A 19,762-nucleotide genomic window follows, 5' to 3' on the forward strand; every position below is an offset into this window, starting at 1 on the left:
AGGTGAGAAATCTCAGGAGTAGAAAATGCAAAGGCAGGCACCTGTGTGGCTTTTCTTGTTATACCCATAAACTCTGACTGGTAAGTGAAGGATTGGTACACAGGGACAATTAGGAAGCTGAGAAGTATGCACATTATATAATGAAAGCGGGCAACTCTGGGACATGTGAGGGCCTAGATAAATAAAGCTGCCACATGCAGGTATCACTGGCAGCTGATTGCAACAGTGGGCTACTGACACACAGACATTAAACCCAGGATGCTCTGGGACCATTTGCTAGCCAGCTCTGTTAGCCATTAATGGCAAGGGTTGTACTAAAGTTCATGGGCTGAAGTCATTTTTTTCTCACCTAAAATGTTCATCCATATAGTGCGTCGTGGGATCCTTCTGCCTCGTTAAATACACACAGAGTAAAACATTTTCAAGGCACTATAGTCATATGAGAACTTCTCCCACTAGGGTTAAATTAAACATGGTCATGAATAGAAAAAAATGCCATCAGTAAACTCAGGCACAAGCTTGCAGGCAAAATGCATCCAGGTGACCCCTGGGGCCATGTTCATAGATTCCAAGGGACCATTGTGATCATCTGGTCTGACTTCCTGTCGAGTACAAGGCAGAGAATCTCCCCAATATTGTTCCTAGAGCAGCTTTTTTAGAGAAACATCCAATCCTTAATAAAAAAATTCTCTGTAATGGAGAATCTGCCAAGACCCTTGGTATATTGTTTCAATGCTTACTCTCACCGTTTAAGCAATGTACGCCTTATTTCCAGTCATAATTTCTTTAACTTCAATTTACACTCAATTTGTATCATGCTATGCTAGGCTGAAAAGCCTATTCTGAAATAGGTGCTCGCCATGTAGGTACTTATAGACTGCTATCAAGTCACCCCTTTACCATCTTTGTTAAACTAAAGAGATTGGAGTATATCACTATAAGGAAAGTTTTCTATTCTTTTACTAATTCTTGTGACTTTTCTCTGTCCCTCTTCACCATATCAGCATCCATCTTTTATTGTGGACATCAGAACTGGACAAAGGGTCCAGCAGCAGTCGCACCAGTGGCAAATATAGAGGTAAAATAACTTTTCTACATCTCTTTGAGATTCTCCTCATTGTCATCCCAGGATCTCATTGGCTCTTTTGGCCACAGGGTCACAGAGGGAGCTCATGTTTAGGTAATTAGCCCTTCACGCTGCCAAATCTTGTCCAGAGTCATTACACTTCCTGTGAGATGAGAATCCCCCATCGTGTAAGCATTGCCTGCATTCTTTGTTCCTAGATGTAGATATCTACATAGCTATAAGAAAAGGAGTACTTGTGGCACCTTAGAGACTAACCAATTTATTTGAGCATGAGCTTTCGTGAGCTACAGCTCACTTCATCGGATGCATACTGTGGTCCACAGTATGCATCCGATGAAGTGAGCTGTAGCTCACGAAAGCTCATGCTCAAATAAATTGGTTAGTCTCTAAGGTGCCACAAGTACTCCTTTTCTTTTTGTGAATACAGACTAACACGGCTGTTACTCTGAAACCTACATAGTTATATTAGGACACATATTGTTTCCTTTGACCCAGTTTACCAACCAAACCAGATTGCTCTGAACAGTGATCTGACCACTTCATTATTTACAATCCTCCAATTTTTGTGTAATTTGTAAAGTTCATCAATGTTCAGGTATGAGAAGGGTTAGCAGCTGAGTTGCTGATACGTGTCAGTTAACACCTGTAACTTATGTCTCAGACAAAGCTGGGTATCTGCACGAAAGTGTCTCACCAAAAGAAACAAGGGAAGTAACAGAAGTGCAGGCCTGTAGCCCTAAATACCAAGACCCTTTTGACCTTCATGCCCATTCTGTTGAGCACAAAGTCATAGCCCAGCAGGATAATGTCTGTTTCCATGGGGGAAACTTGGTTCCTTTCTAACATAGGAATTGCATTGTGGATCAGACCTATGGTCCATCCAGGCCAATGTCCTCTGTCTGACAGAGATAGCCCCAAGTGCTTCAGAAGAAGATGTTAGAAACCCAACAGTAGATGCATGGCGGGTGGGCGGTGAAGGTGTCGTCTAATGCCTGACAGCTAGAGATTAGATTGTGCCCTGAAACACTTTGGCATCTAGGCTTTCCAAAATATTTATTTAGCTGTAACTATTGTAACTGGATAGCCTCACTATCCAGGTAAATGTCCAAACCCTTCCTTATTCTTACTTAACTCACGGCCTCAACTACCCATTGTGGCAATGAGTTCTTCAGTCTAATTAGGCACTGAGTGAAGAAAGCATTCTTTTTTAATCAGTTTGAATTTGCCAAGTTTCATTTTAATTCAAAGTCTTCTTGTGTTATGAGACAGGCAGATCACATTCTCAATCTATACTACTCTCTACCAGTCAGTATTGTATAGGTAACAATCCCAATCTTTTCAACCTCTCTCTGTATGAGAGTTTCCCAGGCCCATTCTCATTCTCGTTGCCCTTGTCTGAACCCCTCTAATTCTGCAATATCCTTTGTGAGAAGGGTGCGATGCCCAGTACTACACAGAGGATTCCAGAGGATGGTGAAACATTGATCTCATGGCATTGTATTTTCTGCATAATTTCCCATCCTACTCCCCTTGGATCCCAATGTTTTGCTTAGTCTCTGTCCATGATTGAACTGTGAACAGGGTTTCCCAGAGCTGTGTACCATGACACCCAGGTCTCTGTCCTGAGTTCATACAATTAAATTAGAAACTTCCCAGGTGTTTGAAGACTTCAACCATTTCCCTCCAATGGGCATACAAGTTGCTGTTATTGACATTGAAATTCATCTGCCATCATGCTACCCATTCACCTGGCTTCATTAGCTCCCTCTGGGGACTTCTTTGGACTTTACTATGACCCCCCATTCTAAATGTTTAAAAACCATAAAATATTTCCATATTATTTGCTCAGTGTCCTTCTCTCCCTTCACAGGAACCTAGACCATTTCTTAGCCCAACTGATGCATCCACCACCTCATGGCAGCTCTCAACTTCACCCCCTCTGACCCTTCAACGTTCATGTTAACGGGAATCCCTGGTCTGGAAGCTGCTCATGTCTGGATTTCCATTCCTTTTTCTATGTTCTACATTATTGGCCTGTTGGGAAATTTCATGGTTCTGTTTGTTGTAGGCAAAGAGCAGACCCTGCACAAGCCAATGTTCCTGTTGCTCTGCATGCTGGCGCTCACGGACATCGGCACATCTACATCCATCGTGCCAAAGGCACTGTGTATATTTTGGTTCAATTTGAAAGGCATTACCGAGGGTGGCTGCCTCACCCAGATGTTCTCACTTCATGTGGTTTCTGCTATGCACTCAGCCGTCCTTGTGACAATGGCCTTCGATCGCTACGTTGCCATATGTAACCCTCTCAGATATGCCACCATCCTCACCAATGCACGAATAGCTAAGCTAGGGCTTGTGGGTTTCATAAGATCTTTTCTCTTCATTCTTCCACTGCCCTTGCTCCTGAGCAGGCTGCCATTCTGTGCCAATCGCATTATCCCCCACACTTACTGTGACCACATGGCTGTGGTGAAGATGTCATGTGGGGACACCACAGTCAACAGGATATATGGCTTGGTGGTTGCCTTTGTAGTCGTCGGGTTAGACCTGATGCTCGTTGCCCTGTCCTATGGTCTGATTATCAGGGCTGTCCTCAGAATATCCTCCAAGAAATCCTACCAGAAAGCCCTGAACACGTGCACAGCCCACATCTTTGTGATGCTGATTTCTTGTACTCTCTCCCTCTTCTCCATTCTGACACACCGGTTTGGTCAAGGCATCACTCCCCATGTTCGCATCATCTTGGCCAACCTCTACTTCCTCATTCCCCCCATGCTCAACCCTATCATTTATGGGGTCAAAACGAAAGAGCTTCGTGAGAAAATGGGAAAATACACCTGCAGAAGATGATCGCTGGGGGCACGGACTTTAAACCTGTATGACAAGATGGAGAAATGACATCTCCTTGTTAATCCTGGGTGCTCTGTCCCAGTTTGGTTGATCTTAGCATTGTGGAAGTTCACAGTCCGAGAAGTTCCTCACACCTAACTTCTTATTACTGTATGAGATGGCATCCCAGAGACTGGTATCATATTAAACATTTTTCCTGTGCTATTTTATTATGGGGTGAGAGCAGTAAACCTGACATTTTTTATTTGGCCTCTTGAACATATTTCATTACAAATGAAAGCTTGGTCAAGGAAGCTTCCTCTCAGATTCAGTATTTAAACACAATGAAGGCACCCACCGAAATGATTCGCCTGTGCAAAAATACTGACGAATTTACAACCCTTCAGCATTAAAGAAATTAATGGAAAATTTTAGTTGGTTTTTTTTCCATTGTGCTTCAAAGAAGGATTTTGGAAATGGTAAATGCTGTTTCAAAACTGCTACAGTCCAAAGACACAGACCTATATAATGCAGCAGGATTACTTCCCAAAGCCACTGAACTTGTAGCTAATTTAAAATTGAGTTCAAAGAAACCAAACGTTCAGCAGGTAAATGATCAGAAAATGGGTCAGACAAATAAAATCTGAAGAGAAGTGTTTGAGAAAGGCAAAAAGGCAGGGGAGCAGCTTGTTTTGTGGCAGACCAGGTAGGAGAGTAGAGCTGCTACTGACATCTGTAGGGGAGATTAGCTGAGAGAGACAGAATCACCCCCTGAACAACTGCCCAAGGTTCCCTCCGTGAGGGAAGGGAGGGCCTGCTGAAGGGACATCCTGAGAGGGAAGCATTTGTCATAAATATAAAGGGAAGGGTAAACCCCTTTAAAATCCCTCCTGGTCAGAGGAAAAATCCTCTCACCTGTAAAGGGTTAAGAAGCTAAAGGTAACCTCACTGGCCAAACCTGACCAAACCTAACCTGACCAAAATGACCAATGAGGAGACAAGATACTTTCAAAAGCTGGGAGGAGGGAGAAAAACAAAGGATCTGTGTCTGTCTGTATGCTGCTTTTGCTGGGGACAGAACACGAATGGAGTCTTAGAATTTAGTAAGTAATCTAGCTAGGTATGTGTTAGATTATGATTTCTTTAAATGGCTGAGAAAAGAGCTGAGCTGAATAGAATGACTATTCCTGTCTGTGTGTCTTTTTTGTAACTTAAAGTTTTGCCTAGAGGGATTCTCTATGTTTGAATCTAATTCCCCTGTAAGGTATCTACCATCCTGATTTTACAGAGGTGATTTCATTTTACTTCTATTAAAAGTCTTCTTGTAAGAAAACTGAATGCTTTTTCATTGTTCTAAGATCCAAGGGTTTGGGTCTGTGGTCACCTATGCAAATTGGTGAGGATTTTTACCAAACCTTCCCCAGGAAGTGGGGTGCAAGGGTTGGGAGGATTTTGGGGGAAAGATGTTTCCAAACTATGTTTTTTCAGGAACCCAGATAAAGTTTGGTGGTGGCAGTGGAAGTCCAAGGGCAAAGGGTAAAATATTTTGTACCTTGGGGAAGTTTTAACCTAAGCTGGTAAAAGAAAGCTTAGTAGGTTTTCATGCAGGTCCCCACATCTGTACCCTAGAGTTCAGAGTGGGGAAGGAACCTTGACAGCATTCATCTTTAAACTAGGATTTAAACTAGGTTTGCCGGGGGATGGACAACTAAGCCCAGAGCTAAGTGGATAAGTGGGAGGAAACACAAGGAGGAGTGTACAACAGGGGAGGCCTCCTGAATCATACTGAGAAAGTAGGGCAATCAGCTAGTTACCTAGGTGCTTGTACATGAACACAAGAAGCCTGGGAAGATTGGAAGTCCTGGCAGAACTGAAGTTTCTGACATAACAGAGACTTGGTCGGGTAGCTCACATGACTGGAGCACTGTCATAGATGTGTATAAACTGTTCAGGAAGGACAGGCAGGGGAGAAAAGGTGGAGGAGTTGCACTCTATGTAAGGGAGCAGTATGATTGCTCAGAGCTCCAGCATGAAACAGGAGAAAAGCCTGTTGAGAGTCTTTGGGTTACGTTTAGAAGCAAGAGCAACAAGGGTGATGTCTTGGTGGGCATGTTCTATACACCACAGGACCAGGAGGATGAGGTAGACGAGGCTTTCTTCGTACACTTAACTAAAGTTTCCAGAATACATGCCCTGGTTCTAATGGGGGACTTCAATTACCCTGACATCTGCTGACAGAGCAATATAGCAGTGCACAGACAATCCACAAAGTTTTTGGAGAATGTTGGGGACAAATTCCTGGTGCAAGTTCTGGAGGAACCAACTAGGGCCCATTCTCCTCTTGACTTGCTGCTCACAAACAGGGAAGAATTGGTAGGGGAAGTAGAAGTGGGAGGCAACCTGGGCAGCAATGACCATGAGATGATCGAGTTCAGGATCCTCACAAAAGGAAGAAAGGAGAGTAGGAAAATTGGACCCTGGACTTCAGAAAAGCAGACTTTGACACCCTTAGGGAACTGATGGATCACCTGGCAGGCTAATATGAGGGGAAAGGAGTCCAGGAAACCTGGCTGTATTTTAAAGAAGCCATGCTGAGGGGGAAGGACAAAACCATTCCAAAGTGCAGAAAGAATAGCAAATATGGCAGGTGGCCAGCTTGGCTTAACAGTGAGATCTTCGGTGAGATTAAACTCAAAAAGGAAGTTTATAAGAAGTGGAAATTTGGACAGATGACTAGGGAGGAGTATAAAAATCTTGTGAGAGAATGCTGGAGTGTAATCAGGAAGGCCAAGCCACAATTTGAGTTACAGCTAGCAAGGGACGTGAAGGGTAACAAGAAGGGTTTCTACAAGTATGTTAGCAACAACAAGAAGGTCAGGGAAAGTGTGGGATGCTTCCTGAATGCGGGGAGGCAAAACAGTGACAGATGATGTGGAAAAAGCTGAAGTACTCAATGCTTTTTTTTGCCTCAGTCTTCACAGACAAAGTCAGCTACCATACTGCTGTTCTGGCCAGCACACTACTGGGAGGAGGTGGGCAGACCTCAGGGGTGAAAAAGCAGGTTAAGGACTATTTAGAAAAGCTGGACATGCACAAGTCTATGGGTCCAGACCTAATGCATCTGAGGGTGCTGAGGAAATTGGCTGATGTGATTACAGAGCCATTGGCCATTATATTTGAAAATTCATGGCAATCAGGGGAGGTCAAGAACAATTGGAAAAAGCAAATATAGTGCCCATCTTTAAAAAAGAGAAGGAGAATTCGGGAAACTACAGACCTTTCAGTCTCACCTCAGTCCCTGGAAAAATCATGAAGCAGGCCCTCAAATAATCCATTTTGAAGCACTTGAAGAAGAGGAAGGTGATCAGGAACAGTCAACATGGATTCAGCAAGGGAAGTCATGCCTAACCAACCTGATTGCCTTCTATGACGAGACAACTGGCTTTGTGGATATGAGGAAAGTGGTGGACATGATATATCTTGACTTTAGCAAAGCTTTTGATATGGTCTGCCACAGTATTCTTGCCAGCAAGTTAAACAAGTATGGCTTGGAAGACTGGAAAATAAGGTAGATAGAAAGCTGGCTAGATCATCGGGCTCAACGGATAATGATCATAGAATCATGGAAGATTAGGGTTGGAAGAGACCTCAGGAGGTCGTCTAGTCCAACCTCCTGCTCAAAGCAGGACCAACATCCACTAAATCATCCAAGCCAGGGCTTTGCCAAACTGGGCCTTAAAAATCTCTAAGGATGGAGATTCCACCACCTCCCTAGGTAACCCATTCCAGTGCTTCACCACCTAGAGAAAAAGTGTTTCCTAATATCAACCTAAACCTCCCCTACTGCAATTTGAGACCATTACTCCTTGTTTGGTCATCTGCCACCACTGAGAACAGCCAAGTTCCATCTTCTTTGGAACCCCCCTTCAGGTAGCTGAAGGCCATTGTCAAATCCGACCTCACTCTTCTCTTCTGTAGACTAAACAAACCCAGTTCCGTCAGCCTTTCCTCATAAGTCATGTGCCCCAGACCCGTGATCATTTTTGTTGCCCTCCGCTGGACTGTCTCCAATTTCTCCACATCCTTTCTGTAGCGGGGCCCAAAACTGAACGCAATACTCCAGATGTGGCCTCACCAGTGCCAGATAGAGTGGAATAATCACTTCCCTCGATCTGCGGGCAATGCTCCTACTAATTCCATACCCTCCAGTGTATCTACCTCACCCCCCAGCTTAGTGTCATCTGTGAACTTGCTGAGGGTGCAATCCACCCCATCATTCATATCATTAGTAAAGATGTTGAACAAAACTGGCCCTAGGACCGACCCCTGGAGTACTCCACTTGATACCGGCTGACAACTATACATCCAGTCATTGATCACTACCTGTTGAGCCTGACAGTAGTTTTTTTACTATGCCAGAGAGTAGATGAACTATTACAACAGTTTTTGCTGCCACTTCAGACCACACAGATTGATACTGGCAGACACCTTTGATGCCAGAATCCTGGGAGAAGAAAGTGTTTTCCACGCCCTTTGGTTTGCATCAATTCAAGATCAAGACATATGGCCTCCACAGGGTGGCTGTGACTTTTGATGGACTGGAAATTACAACTGCGTGGGGTGTAAGCCTTGTTACACTGCTGCTATTAATTGAAGTGTTTTCCCCCATATCTTCTGGCAGTATTCCCACATGTAATGCAGATAGCAGTACATTGAACACCGAAAAGAAAGCCACCATCAGTTGCTAGCCTGAACAGTTTGCAAGACTCAGTTTGCTCTGACAGTCTGATCCCCTGGTTTTGGCAAATCATTTCTTCACTCCCGGGGACGGTTCTCAAGCTGAAGTTCTCCAGGGAGTATTGTCTGCTCTTCCCACTGCTCATGGAGCCGAGTGAATTGTCTGGGAGTCCTGCCAACCTGAGAGTCCACAGGGACTGTACAGGAGAATCATAATAGTTGCTGTTCAGCATTCTGAATGTCAGACGTGAGATTCATTCACTGATTCTCAGGACTTTCCCTTCTTGTCACTGTACGGAAATTTCCTCGCTCTGCTGAGCGGGATTGTGGTGAGTTGCCTGTTTCTGCCCTGAAGTTTGTGCAAAGGGTTCTAGGGTTCAAGTCATAGAATCATAGACTATCAGGGTTGGAAGGGACCTCAGGAGGTCATCTAGTCCAACCCCCTGCTCAAAGCAGGACCAATCCCCAACTAAATCATCCCAGCCAGGGCTTTGTCAAGCCTGACCTTAAAAACTTCTAAGGAAGGAGATTCCACCACCTCCCTAGGGAACCCATTCCAGTGCTTCACCACCCTCACAGTGAAATAGTGTTTCCTAATATCCAGCCTAAACCTCCCCTGATGCAACTTGAGACCATTACTCCTCATTCTGTCATCTACTACCACTGAGAACAGTCTAGATCCATCCTCTTTGGAACCCACTTTCAGGTTGTTGAAAGCAGCTATCAGATACCCCCTCATTCTTCTCTTCCGCAGACTAAACAATCCCAGTTCCCTCAGCTTCTCCTCATAAGTCATGTCTTCCAGTCCCCTAATCATTTTTGTTGCCCTCTGAGGATGTTTCCCAATTTTTCCACATCCTTCTTGTAGTGTGGGGCCCAAAACTGGACACAGTACTCCAGATGAGGCCTTACCAATGTCGAATAGAGGGGAACAATCATGTCCCTCTGTCAAGATTCCTTCCCCACTCTGAACTCTAGGGTACGGATGTGGGGACCTGCATGAAAACCTCCTAAGCTTACTTTTACCAGCTTAGGTTAAAACTTCCCCAAGGTACAAACTATTTTACCCTTTGCCCTTGGACTTCCACTGCCACCACCAAACTTTATCTGGGTTTACTGGGAAACGTAGTTTGGACACGTCTTTCTCCCCAAAATCCTCCCAACCCTTGCACCCCACTTCCTGGGGAAGGTTTGGTAAAAATCCTCACCAATTTGCGTAGGTGACTACAGACCCAAACCCTTGGATCTTAGAACAATGAAAAAGCATTCAGTTTTCTTACAAGAAGACTTTTAATAGAAGTAAAGGAATCACCTCTGTAAAATCAGGATGGTAGATACCTTAGAGGGGAATTAGATTCAAAACATAGAGAATCCCTCTAGGCAAAACCTTAAGTTACACAAAAGACACACAGACAGGAATAGTCATTCTATACAGCACAGTTCTTTTCTCAGCCATTTAAAGAAATCATAATCTAACGCGTACCTAGCTAGATTACTTACTAAAAGTTCTAAGACTCCATTCGTGTTCTGCCCCCAGCAAAAGCAGCATACAGACAGACACAGACCCTTTGTTTTTCTCCCTCCTCCCAGCTTTTGAAAGTATCTTGTCTCCTCATTGGTCATTTTGGTCAGGTGCCAGTGAGGTTACCTTTAGCTTCTTAACCCTTTACAGGTGAGAGGATTTTTCCTCTGACCAGGAGGGATTTTAAAGGGGTTTATCCTTCCCTTTATATTTATGACACCCTCGATCTGCTGGCTATGCCCCTACTTATACATCCCAAAATGCCATTGGGCTTCTTGGCAGCAATGGCACACTGTTGACTGATATCCAGCTTCTTGTCCACTGTAACCCCTAGGTCCTTTTCTGCAGAACTGCTGCCGAGCCATTTGGTCCCTAGTCTGTAGCGGTGCATGGGATTCTTCCATCCTAAGTGCAGGACTCTACACTTGTCCTTGTTGAACCTCATCAGATTTCTTTTGGACCAATCCTCTAATTTGTCTCAGGCTCTCTGTATCCTATCCCTCCAGCATATCTACCACTCCTCCCAGTTTAGTGTCATCTGCAAACTTGCTGGGGGTGCAATCCACACCATCCTCCAGATCATTAATGAAGATATTGAACAAAACTGGCCTGAGGACCAACCCCTGGGGCACTCCACTTGATACCGGCTGCCAACTAGACATGGAGCCATTGATCACTACCCGTTGAGCCCGACAACCTAGCCAGCTTTCTATCCACCTTATAGTCCATTCATCCAGTCCATACTTCTTTAACTTGCTGGTAAGAATACTGTGGGAGACCGTATCAAAAGCTTTGCTAAAGTCAAGGAACAACACATCCACCGCTTTCCCCTCATCCACAGAGCCAATTATCTTGTCACAGAAGGCAATTAGATTAGTCAGGCATGACTTGCCCTTGGTGAATCTATTCTGACTGTTCCTGATCACTTTCCTCTCCTCTAATTACTTCAGAATTGATTCCTTGAGGACCTGCTCCATGATTTTTGCGGGGATTGAGGTGAGGCTGACTGGCCTGTAGTTCCCAGGATCCTCCTTCTTCCCTTTTTTAAAGATGGGCACTACATTAGCCTTATTCCAGTCGTACGGGACTTCCCCGGATCACCATGAGTTTTCAAAGATAATGGCCAATGGCTCTGCAATCACATCCGCCAACTCCTTTAGCACTCTCGGATGCAGAGCATCCGGCCCCATGGACTTGTGCTCGTCCAGCTTTTCTAAATTGTCCTGAACCACTTCTTTCTCCACAGAGGGCTGGCCACCTCCTCCCCATGCTGTGCTGCCCAGTGCAGCAGTCTGGGAGCTGACCTTGTCCGTGAATACAGAGGCAAAAAAAGCAGTGAGTACATTACCTTTTTCCACATTCCTTGTCACTAGGTTGCCTCCCTCATTCAGTAAGGGGCCCACACTTTTCTTGACTTTCTTCTTGTTGCTAACATACCTGAAGGAACCCTTCTTGTTACTCTTAACATCTCTTGCTAGCTGCAACTCCAGGTGTGATTTGGCCTTCCTGATTTCACTCCTGCATGCCCAAGCAATATATTTATACTCTTCCCTGGTCATTTGTCCAATCTTCCACTTCTTGTAAGCTTCTTTTTTGTGTTTAAGATCAGCAAGGATTTCACTGTGAAGCCATGCTGGTCGCCTGCCATATTTACTATTCTTTCTACACATCTGGATGGTTTGTCCCTGTAACCTCAGTAAAGATTCTTTAAAATACAGCCAGGTCTCCTGGACTCCTTTCCCCCTCATGTTATTCTCCCAAGGGATCCTGCCCATCAGTTCCCTGAGGTTGTCAAAGTCTGCTTTTCTGAAGTCCAGGGTCTGTACTCTGCTGCTCTCCTTTCTTCCCTGTGTCAGGATCCTGAACTCGACCATCCCATGGTCACTGCCTCCTTGGTTTCCATCCACGTTTGCTTCCCCTACTAATGCTTCCAGTTTGTGTGCAGCAGGTCAAGAAGAGCACTGCCCCTAGTTGGTTCCTCCAGCATTTGCACCAGGAAATTGTCCCCTACCCTTTCCAAAATCTTCCTGGATTGTCTGTGCCCTGCTGTATTGCTTTCCCAGCAGATATCAGGGTGATTGAAGTCTCCCATGAAAACCAGGGCCTGCGATCTAGTAACTTCTGTTAGTTGCCGGAAGAAAGCCTTGTCCACCTCATCCCCCTGGTCCGGTCGTCTGTAGCACGACATCACCCTTGTTGCTCACACTTCTAAACTTAATCCAGAGACTCTCAGGTTTTTCTGCAGTTTCATACCAGAGGTCTGAGCAGTCATACTGCTCTCTTACATATAATGCCACTCCCTGACCTTTTCTGCCCTGCCTGTCCTTCCTGAACAGTTTATATCCATCCATGACAGTACTCCAATCATGTGAGTTTTTCCCACCAAGTCTCTGTTATTCCAATCACATCATAATTCCTTGACTGTGCCAGGACTTCCAGTTGTCCCTGCTTGTTTCCCAGGCTTCTTGCATTTGTGTATAGGCACTTGAGATAAGTTGATGTTTGTCCTGCTTTCTTAGTATGAGGCAGGAGCCCTCCCCTCTCACGCTCTCCTCCTCGTGCTTCCTCCCGGTATCCCACGTCCCCACTTACCTCAGGACTTTGGTCTCCTTCCCCTGGTGAACCTAGTTTAAAGCCTTCCTCCCTAGGTTAGCCATCCTGCTTGCGAAGATGCTCTTCCCTCTCTTTGTTAGGTGGAGCCCGTCTCTGCCTAGCACTCCTCCTTCTTGGAACACCATCCCATGGTCAAAGAATGCAAAGTCTTTTCTCCAACACCACCTGTGTAGCCATTCGTTGACTTCCATGATTCAACGGTCTCTACCCAGGCTTAGGAAGGGGTAGCGATCCGAGGGCTTGATAAGTCTCGGCAGTCTCTCTGTCACATCGTGAATCCTAGCTTCTGGCAAGCAGCAGTTTTCTCTGTTTAACCGGTCGGGGCGGCAGATAGATGACTCAGTCCCCCTGAGGAGAGAGTCCCCAACCACCACCACCCGCCTCCTCCCCTTCGGAGCGGTGGTCGTGGAACCCCCATCCCCAGGACTGTGCATCTCATGCCTTCCAATCGGCGGAGTCTCCTTCTGTTCCCTTCCCTCAGATGTATCATCTAGTCCTGTGGAGAGAACCTGAACATTAGTACCTGTGGAGAGAACATGAAAATGGTTGCTTACCTGTATCTGCACTGCTGGTATATGGACGCTCCCCTTTCTTCTTCTGGAGGTCACATGCTGCCAAATTTATTCACCGTCCTCCTGTCCCCTCTGCGCAGCCTGCTCTGAATCTTCAGAACGTTGTGCCCATAGAAGCATATCCTGCCGTCTGTCCAGGAAATCTTGTTTCTCTTATGGAACACAGGGTCGATACTTGTTTCTCCAGACCTTGAACCTTCTCTTCTAATGTGGAGACCAGCTTGCACTTTGTACAGATAAAGTTGCTTCTGTCCTGTGGAAGGAAGACAAACATGGCACATCCAGTGCAGGTCACAACAGCTGAATGCTCCCCATCCATATTACCTTCCTTCTCCGAGCTTCCTCAGGAGTTGTAGAAACTACTCAGAGAAGCAGGCAAGATGTAAGCCTCAGTGGGCTTTCTTCCGAGGCAAACTCCCTCTGTTAGCCTCTCTGCTGTTCGCCGTTCGAACCATCTGAACAGGAATTCTCCAGCACAGTGACTTGAACCGTGTTGATTGTCTGAATCACCAAGGGATTTACCTGATAAAATTGGAACTACCAATGTATTGGAAATAATTTACACAAATATTTGTTTTTAAGATCAGTTCCTTGTGTCTTACTGTGTCCTTATATCTGTCTCAGTAGCTTCCTTTTTTTGTGTTTTTTTCCTCTAGTTCGCTCAAGCTTTCCAATTCAGCAATTTCACTGCACTGTTAGGGAGTAGAGCCAGAGCCTATGCAGTGGGTATCCGTGTTACGGGAGGGTTCACAACAAGAATGGGCCACACAGTGGCCAGAATCTGCTGTCACATTCTGCCTTCACAGGGTCACTCCAGATTGAAAGTGGCTTCCCTGAGAGCAAAATCAGGGCCCATGCATTTTCAAATCCCCACCTTTCATGACAGATCTGAAAATGCCACATAAACTGGGGGTTTCCTTCAGGATCTCTCAGCACAGTAGCAGAAAGGCACTCTCTGTAGCAGGACCCGATGCTGTAATTATCACAGCTCAGAGCCGAAAGTTAAACACTAAGGGTTAAATCTTGGCCCCCGTTGGGATCACCCTAAATCCACATGTAGAAACTTAAATAAACTGTCTGAGTTGCATGGACCATGAGCCTCCAGTGACTTCAACTGGAGTCATCCCATGGTCTCTAAGGATGGGTGAGCTCGTTTGTACTATAGGAGAGCTGACAGGAGAGGAAAGTTTCTGAAATCTCAAACTCACAGGCTTAAAGTCTCAAAACAATTAGGATAACATTTTATTTAAGGGAGAGAGAGGGGTCTGCTCTCTCCATGCCCCTGCATATCCAGTTCTGGAGAAGATGAGAAGCACCAAAAGGCAGTAAAAATAAAAACATGTTTCTGGCTTAGAGGAAACCAGGAGGGGTTGGAAATCACATCAAGAGAGGTCCAGGAATGTACTGTGTGTGTATGTGGGGGTGCTGTGTCCACATCACAGTGGTGAATGGGCAAGATACGGTCTGGACACCCTGCCTAATGCACAGACCGAAGAGGCATAACAAGGCCTCAGGAGACAGGGGGGTGTCTCAGACTGTAACATAACAGGGACCATGCTGTAGCAGATTGTCTGTGACAGCATCCCCCATCCAGACCATCCCTCCTCTCATGAGCAATCCCACTACAGACTCATGGGAACATGAGCAATTGCCAGCATGGAAAAACAGCTCAGGAAAATGTTTTTGTGTTTCTAATGGGCTGCAATATGTTAAAGCTTTGTGTCATTTTGAGGAAGAGTTACTCATGCTGGCTCCTTTTAGTCTCTACGTCTTCTCTCCCTCCTGCCAGGTCTGTCTCTCTCTCTTTCCCTACACAGGCTAAGCTGCTGCTGGGAGCCCCGGAAAGGCAGTTCAGGCTGATCTCACCCTTTTCCCAGTGCTGGCACTGAGATTAACCTCGTATGAGGACATATTTCTGTGAGCTGTTGCTGTGGGGTCTGGCACCTTGTTTTGATCCTGAATGAGGGGTATCACTGTGTGGCAGGGGTGGGAGCTGTGCAATCTGGGAACATACATGGACAGGTGAGCAGTGTGAGAGGTTGAGGGAGCATACAAGGTGTGTACTTGGACAATCAGGGAGCAATGGAGATTGTGGAGGCAGGCAGGTGGTGTACACAAAGAAGGAGGCAGTAATGGGATTTGTTGGGGTAGGCAGAGGGGCTTACACAGAAAAGTGGGCAGTGCAAAGGGTTGGGGGGCAGGCCCGGGGGTGTACACAGAGAAGCAGGCAGCGCTGGAGGTTGTGGGGTCAGGGAGTGGGGTGGAAACGGACAGCCAGGAAGAGCTACTGAAATTCAGTTTTTCTTTGTGATTATTGGCATTTCACCAGTGGAAAGAACCATTGATCTTTGCTCCTCAGTTGGTTCAATCTCCCATCATACTGTGCCCCCCTGTCGATACTCTCCTTCCCCATCCCAGGCTACCCCGATTCCAGCAGCACCCTGGTCACCAGTGTCTTCTCCAGGCTCCACAGTCATCCCTGGCTCACACAATCTCCAAGCTGCCCCACGCTCCGCACAGCTCTTCCTCTGCAGGGAGTGAGGTGTCTCCTGTCACACCTGCTCCCTTGGCTGGGGGTTGAGGGGGAGATCAGTGAGTGTGTCTCTCCAGTGAGAAATCTCACACAGAGAGTGGCAAATGCCAAGGTACCTGTGCTATCGCTCTTGGTGCACCTATACAGCTTTGGGGACTGCTACACAGGAACAACTCACAAGCTGAGAAGTTTGCACATTGTATAATGAGAGTGGATCACTCTGGGACATGTGAGGACCTAGATAAATACAGCTGCCATGTCCAGGATACACTGGCAGCTGCCTGAAACAATGGGCCACCAGGACAGAGATGTTAAACTCAGGATGCTCTGGGAACAGTTTCTAGCCAGCTCTGTAAGTCATTTATGGTGAGGGTTGTACATACATTCTGCTGTACGGAGATTTTATGGGGTCAAATCATTACTTTTCTCACCTAAAATGTTCATCCATGTAGTGACTCATGGGATCCCTCATCCTTGTGAAATATACACCTAGTGTAACATTACCAAGACGCCACAGTCACATGAAAATTTCTCCCCTTAGGATAAATTCAACATGGTCATGAAAGGAAAAAAATGCCTTCTGTAAGCTCAGGCACGAGCTTGCAGGCAAAATGCCTCCAGCTGACTCCTGAGGACATGTATAACACAGGCTGGAGAATTTTCCCAAAATTATTCCTAGAGCAGATCTTTTAGAGAAACATCCAACCTTGATTTAAAAAAATTCAGTGATGAAGAATCCACCAAGACCCTTCGTAAATTGTTCCAGTGGTTAATTACTCTCACCGATAAAAAAATGTATACCTTATTGTGACAGATTTATGTTACCAATTTGCTTGGGTGATTAGGCTGAGGCCAAAGGATCTTTAGGGGAGGAGATGAAGGAGCAGACCAAGCGACTAAGTTTAAAGCTTTATTAACCAAATAACAGTGGTAAGTTCTGGGTGTGCCCCACGTCACTCAGAGGGAGGAAGAAAGTGCCCTAACCCACTTTCATGCTTACACATGCACAACCCAAGGCTGGCCAAGCCTGGGTATAATGTAAGAAGAAGAAGAGGGAAAGGGTAGAGGAGAGTTCTGCCCTGTGCACAGGTTGTCTAGGGTTCGCTGTAAATTTCCGACTTGCTTCAGCTTTTGGGAGGGATTTAAGCCCTGGGTTCTTCCGGGAGCATTTTTGTCCAGGGACCTTTGTCCCCCGTGCTCTCAGTACCAGTCTGAACCAGCCTTCCGCGACTCCCTTAGTTTCCCCAAAACACACTGGTTTCAGGGTCGCAAGACTGTTGTTTTTTAACTTACTAACCTTTGCAATTTTACTAGTTTTGCAACCCCTTCAGTTCTGTCTGGCTTAGTTTTCCTCTCTCTCGGCTGGCCAGGGTTGAGATACAGGCTTCTGGCTGTTTGGCAGCAGAGAGCTTGTTTGTGTGCACTGGCCTTGGGCTGCAGTTTTGTTCCTTATTTTTGGACCTAGCTGGATCATTGTTTTAACCCATTCCTTTCTCCCTTCCTCCCCATTTGGTGGTGGCAGTGTACCCTCCAAGGGCAAAGAAATTGTGTTTTGGAGAAGTTTTAACCTAAGCTGGTAGAAATAAGCTAAGGGGTTCTTTCATGCGGGTCCCCACATCTATACCCTAGAGTTCAGAGTCGGGAGGGAACCCTGACACCCTATTTTACCTGTTTCACAAACTCCAACATGAAATCTCAACACCTACTTTTGCCATCTTTGACAATGGGAACAGGTAGTGTGTATTTTGAAAGTTCCAGCTGAAAAGCGACTCCAAAATCAACTGTGAAAATTGGTAAGTTATTTGACTCAAAGTTGATGTCATAGTTTAACACAACAATCCAGTTCTCAAAAACACAGAGTTCCATAACTCTCTCCAACAAGCTCTAGTAGAATCTCCTCAATTCCTGCAACAGTTTTCCCATATTAGCACTTTCAAACAGAAACATTTGATATATTCTCCAGGCTTCCTGAAGGATTGGAAGTAGAAAAATCAGCTAAATTTGGATCACTGCAAATATGATAAAGAAGTTCAGCATTGTAATTTGTTTCTTTGTCTTTGGCTATCTGAAAGTGTAGCTTCAGTTCATCAAACAGATCAAGAATCTTGTTCACACAGCGTCTAATGGAAAGCCACCCTGTGTCGGAAATCTGCAGTATCTTCTGGTGGTCTGGAAGTCACAGAAAGGCCGAGTAACAGGGTGTGTGGGGGTGGGGGCTGACAGATAATGCTGAAAGAGGTAAGGTGATGGTCAGAGAGAGGGAACTCAGCAGTGGAGAGAGCAGTCCTTGGGGATGGAGTGATAAGACAATAGGTGTGAAGAACTTCTCAGACTGTGAACTTCCATATTGCTGAGCTCATCCAAATTGGGACAGAGTACCCTTGATTAACAAGGAGACATCTTTCCCTCTCTTGTCAGACTGGTTTAAAGTCAATGGCCTCAGGCAATTACATTCTGCAGATGTATTTGCCTACTTTTTCACGAAGCTCTTTGGTTTTAACCCCATAAATGATAGGGTTGAGCATGGGGGGGATGAGGATATAGAAGTTGCCCAAGATGATGTGAATGTGGGGAGCAATGGCCTGACTGAATCGATGGGTCACATTGGAGAAGAGGAAGGGAGTATAAGACATCAGAATCACACAGATGTGGGCTGTGCAGGTGCTGAGAGCTTTCTGGTGGGCTTCCTTAGAGGAGATTCTCAGGACAGCCCTCATGATCAGACTGTAGGACAGGGCAATGAGGGTCAGATCTAACCCAATGACTAGAAACGCCATCGCCAAGCCGTACATATTGTTGACTGTGATGTCCCCACACGATATCTTTGCCACAGCTATAGATTCGCAGTACATGTGGGGGATAATGCGGTTGGCACAGAATGGCAGCCTGCTCAGGAGCAGTGGCAGGGGCATCATGAAGAGAACAGCTCTTGTCAAACCCACTAGCCCTAGCTTAGCTATTCGTGTGTTGGTGAGGATGGTGGCGTATCTCAGAGGGTTACATATGGCAACATAGCGATCGATGGCCATTGTCACAAGGATGGCTGAGTGCATAACAGAAGCTGCATGAAGGAAGAACATCTGGATGAGGCAGCCACCCACAGTAATTCCTTTTAAATTGACCCAAAATATACTCAGTGCCTTCGGCACAACAGAGGTAGACATGCTGATGTCTGTGAGCGCCAGCATGCAGAACAGCAGGAACATCGGCTTGTGCAGGGTCTGCTCTTTGCCTACAACAAACAGAACCATGAAATTTCCCAACAGGCTGATAATGTAGAACATAGAGAAAGGGATGGAAATCCAGACATGGGCAGCTTCCAGGCCAGGGATGCCTGTTAGGATGAATGTTGAAGCATCAGAGGGGGTGAGATTGAAAACTGCCATGAGGTAGTTGATGCATTGATCTGGCTCAGAAATCTCAAGGTGCCTGTGAAGGGAGAGAGGCACATTGAGGGGGGTTAAACACTTTATAACACATAGTACAGTAAATATATTCTAGTTATCACCAATCTAGAAAGGGGGGTGAGCAGTGAGGTGGCAATATTTACAGATGGCACCCAATTATTCAGGTCATAGCCAATTACAGAAAGTCCTCAGAAGGAGATAACCAATCCAGGTGAATGGGCACAGTAACTACACATTCATTTCTACATCAATAACTGCAATGTGTCTGCCCATTGGAGGAAAAACCTTGAACTACTCAAATACCTTACAAGATTCTAATTTAACTGTATGAACTCAGTAAAGAGACCTGTGCATCATAACACATAGCTCTGTAAAACCCTACTCACCATGCAAGCATGGCCAGATATTAGGCAAAAACCTTGGGATCCAGGAAAAGTGGAATGGGGAATCATACAGAAA

General features: G+C 45.7%; 2 protein-coding genes across 2 annotated transcripts; one reads left to right on the forward strand and one right to left on the reverse strand.

The window, feature by feature from the left end:
- The first annotated feature begins 2,974 nt into the window (after positions 1-2,974).
- Positions 2,975-3,940, forward strand: LOC144278750 (olfactory receptor 52P1-like). Its single transcript, XM_077840085.1, has one exon. It carries the CDS (start codon positions 3,002-3,004, stop codon positions 3,938-3,940), a length of 939 nt encoding a protein of 312 aa, XP_077696211.1. The 5' UTR covers positions 2,975-3,001.
- Positions 3,941-18,343: 14,403 nt separating this feature from the next.
- On the reverse strand, positions 18,344-19,282 carry LOC144278759 (olfactory receptor 52P1-like). The gene has a single exon (XM_077840098.1). It carries the CDS (start codon positions 19,280-19,282, stop codon positions 18,344-18,346), a length of 939 nt encoding a protein of 312 aa, XP_077696224.1.
- Positions 19,283-19,762: the final 480 nt, after the last annotated feature.

The sequence above is a fragment of the Eretmochelys imbricata genome, chromosome 1 (assembly GCF_965152235.1).
Source record: "Eretmochelys imbricata isolate rEreImb1 chromosome 1, rEreImb1.hap1, whole genome shotgun sequence".
NCBI classification, from domain to species: domain Eukaryota; kingdom Metazoa; phylum Chordata; order Testudines; family Cheloniidae; genus Eretmochelys; species Eretmochelys imbricata.

Bases quoted from the DNA above. Each gene is read 5' to 3' on its own strand.
- LOC144278750 (XM_077840085.1), top strand. From the start codon at position 3,002: ATGGCAGCTCTCAACTTCACCCCCTCTGACCCTTCAACGTTCATGTTA.
- LOC144278759 (XM_077840098.1), bottom strand. From the start codon at position 19,282: ATGGCAGTTTTCAATCTCACCCCCTCTGATGCTTCAACATTCATCCTA.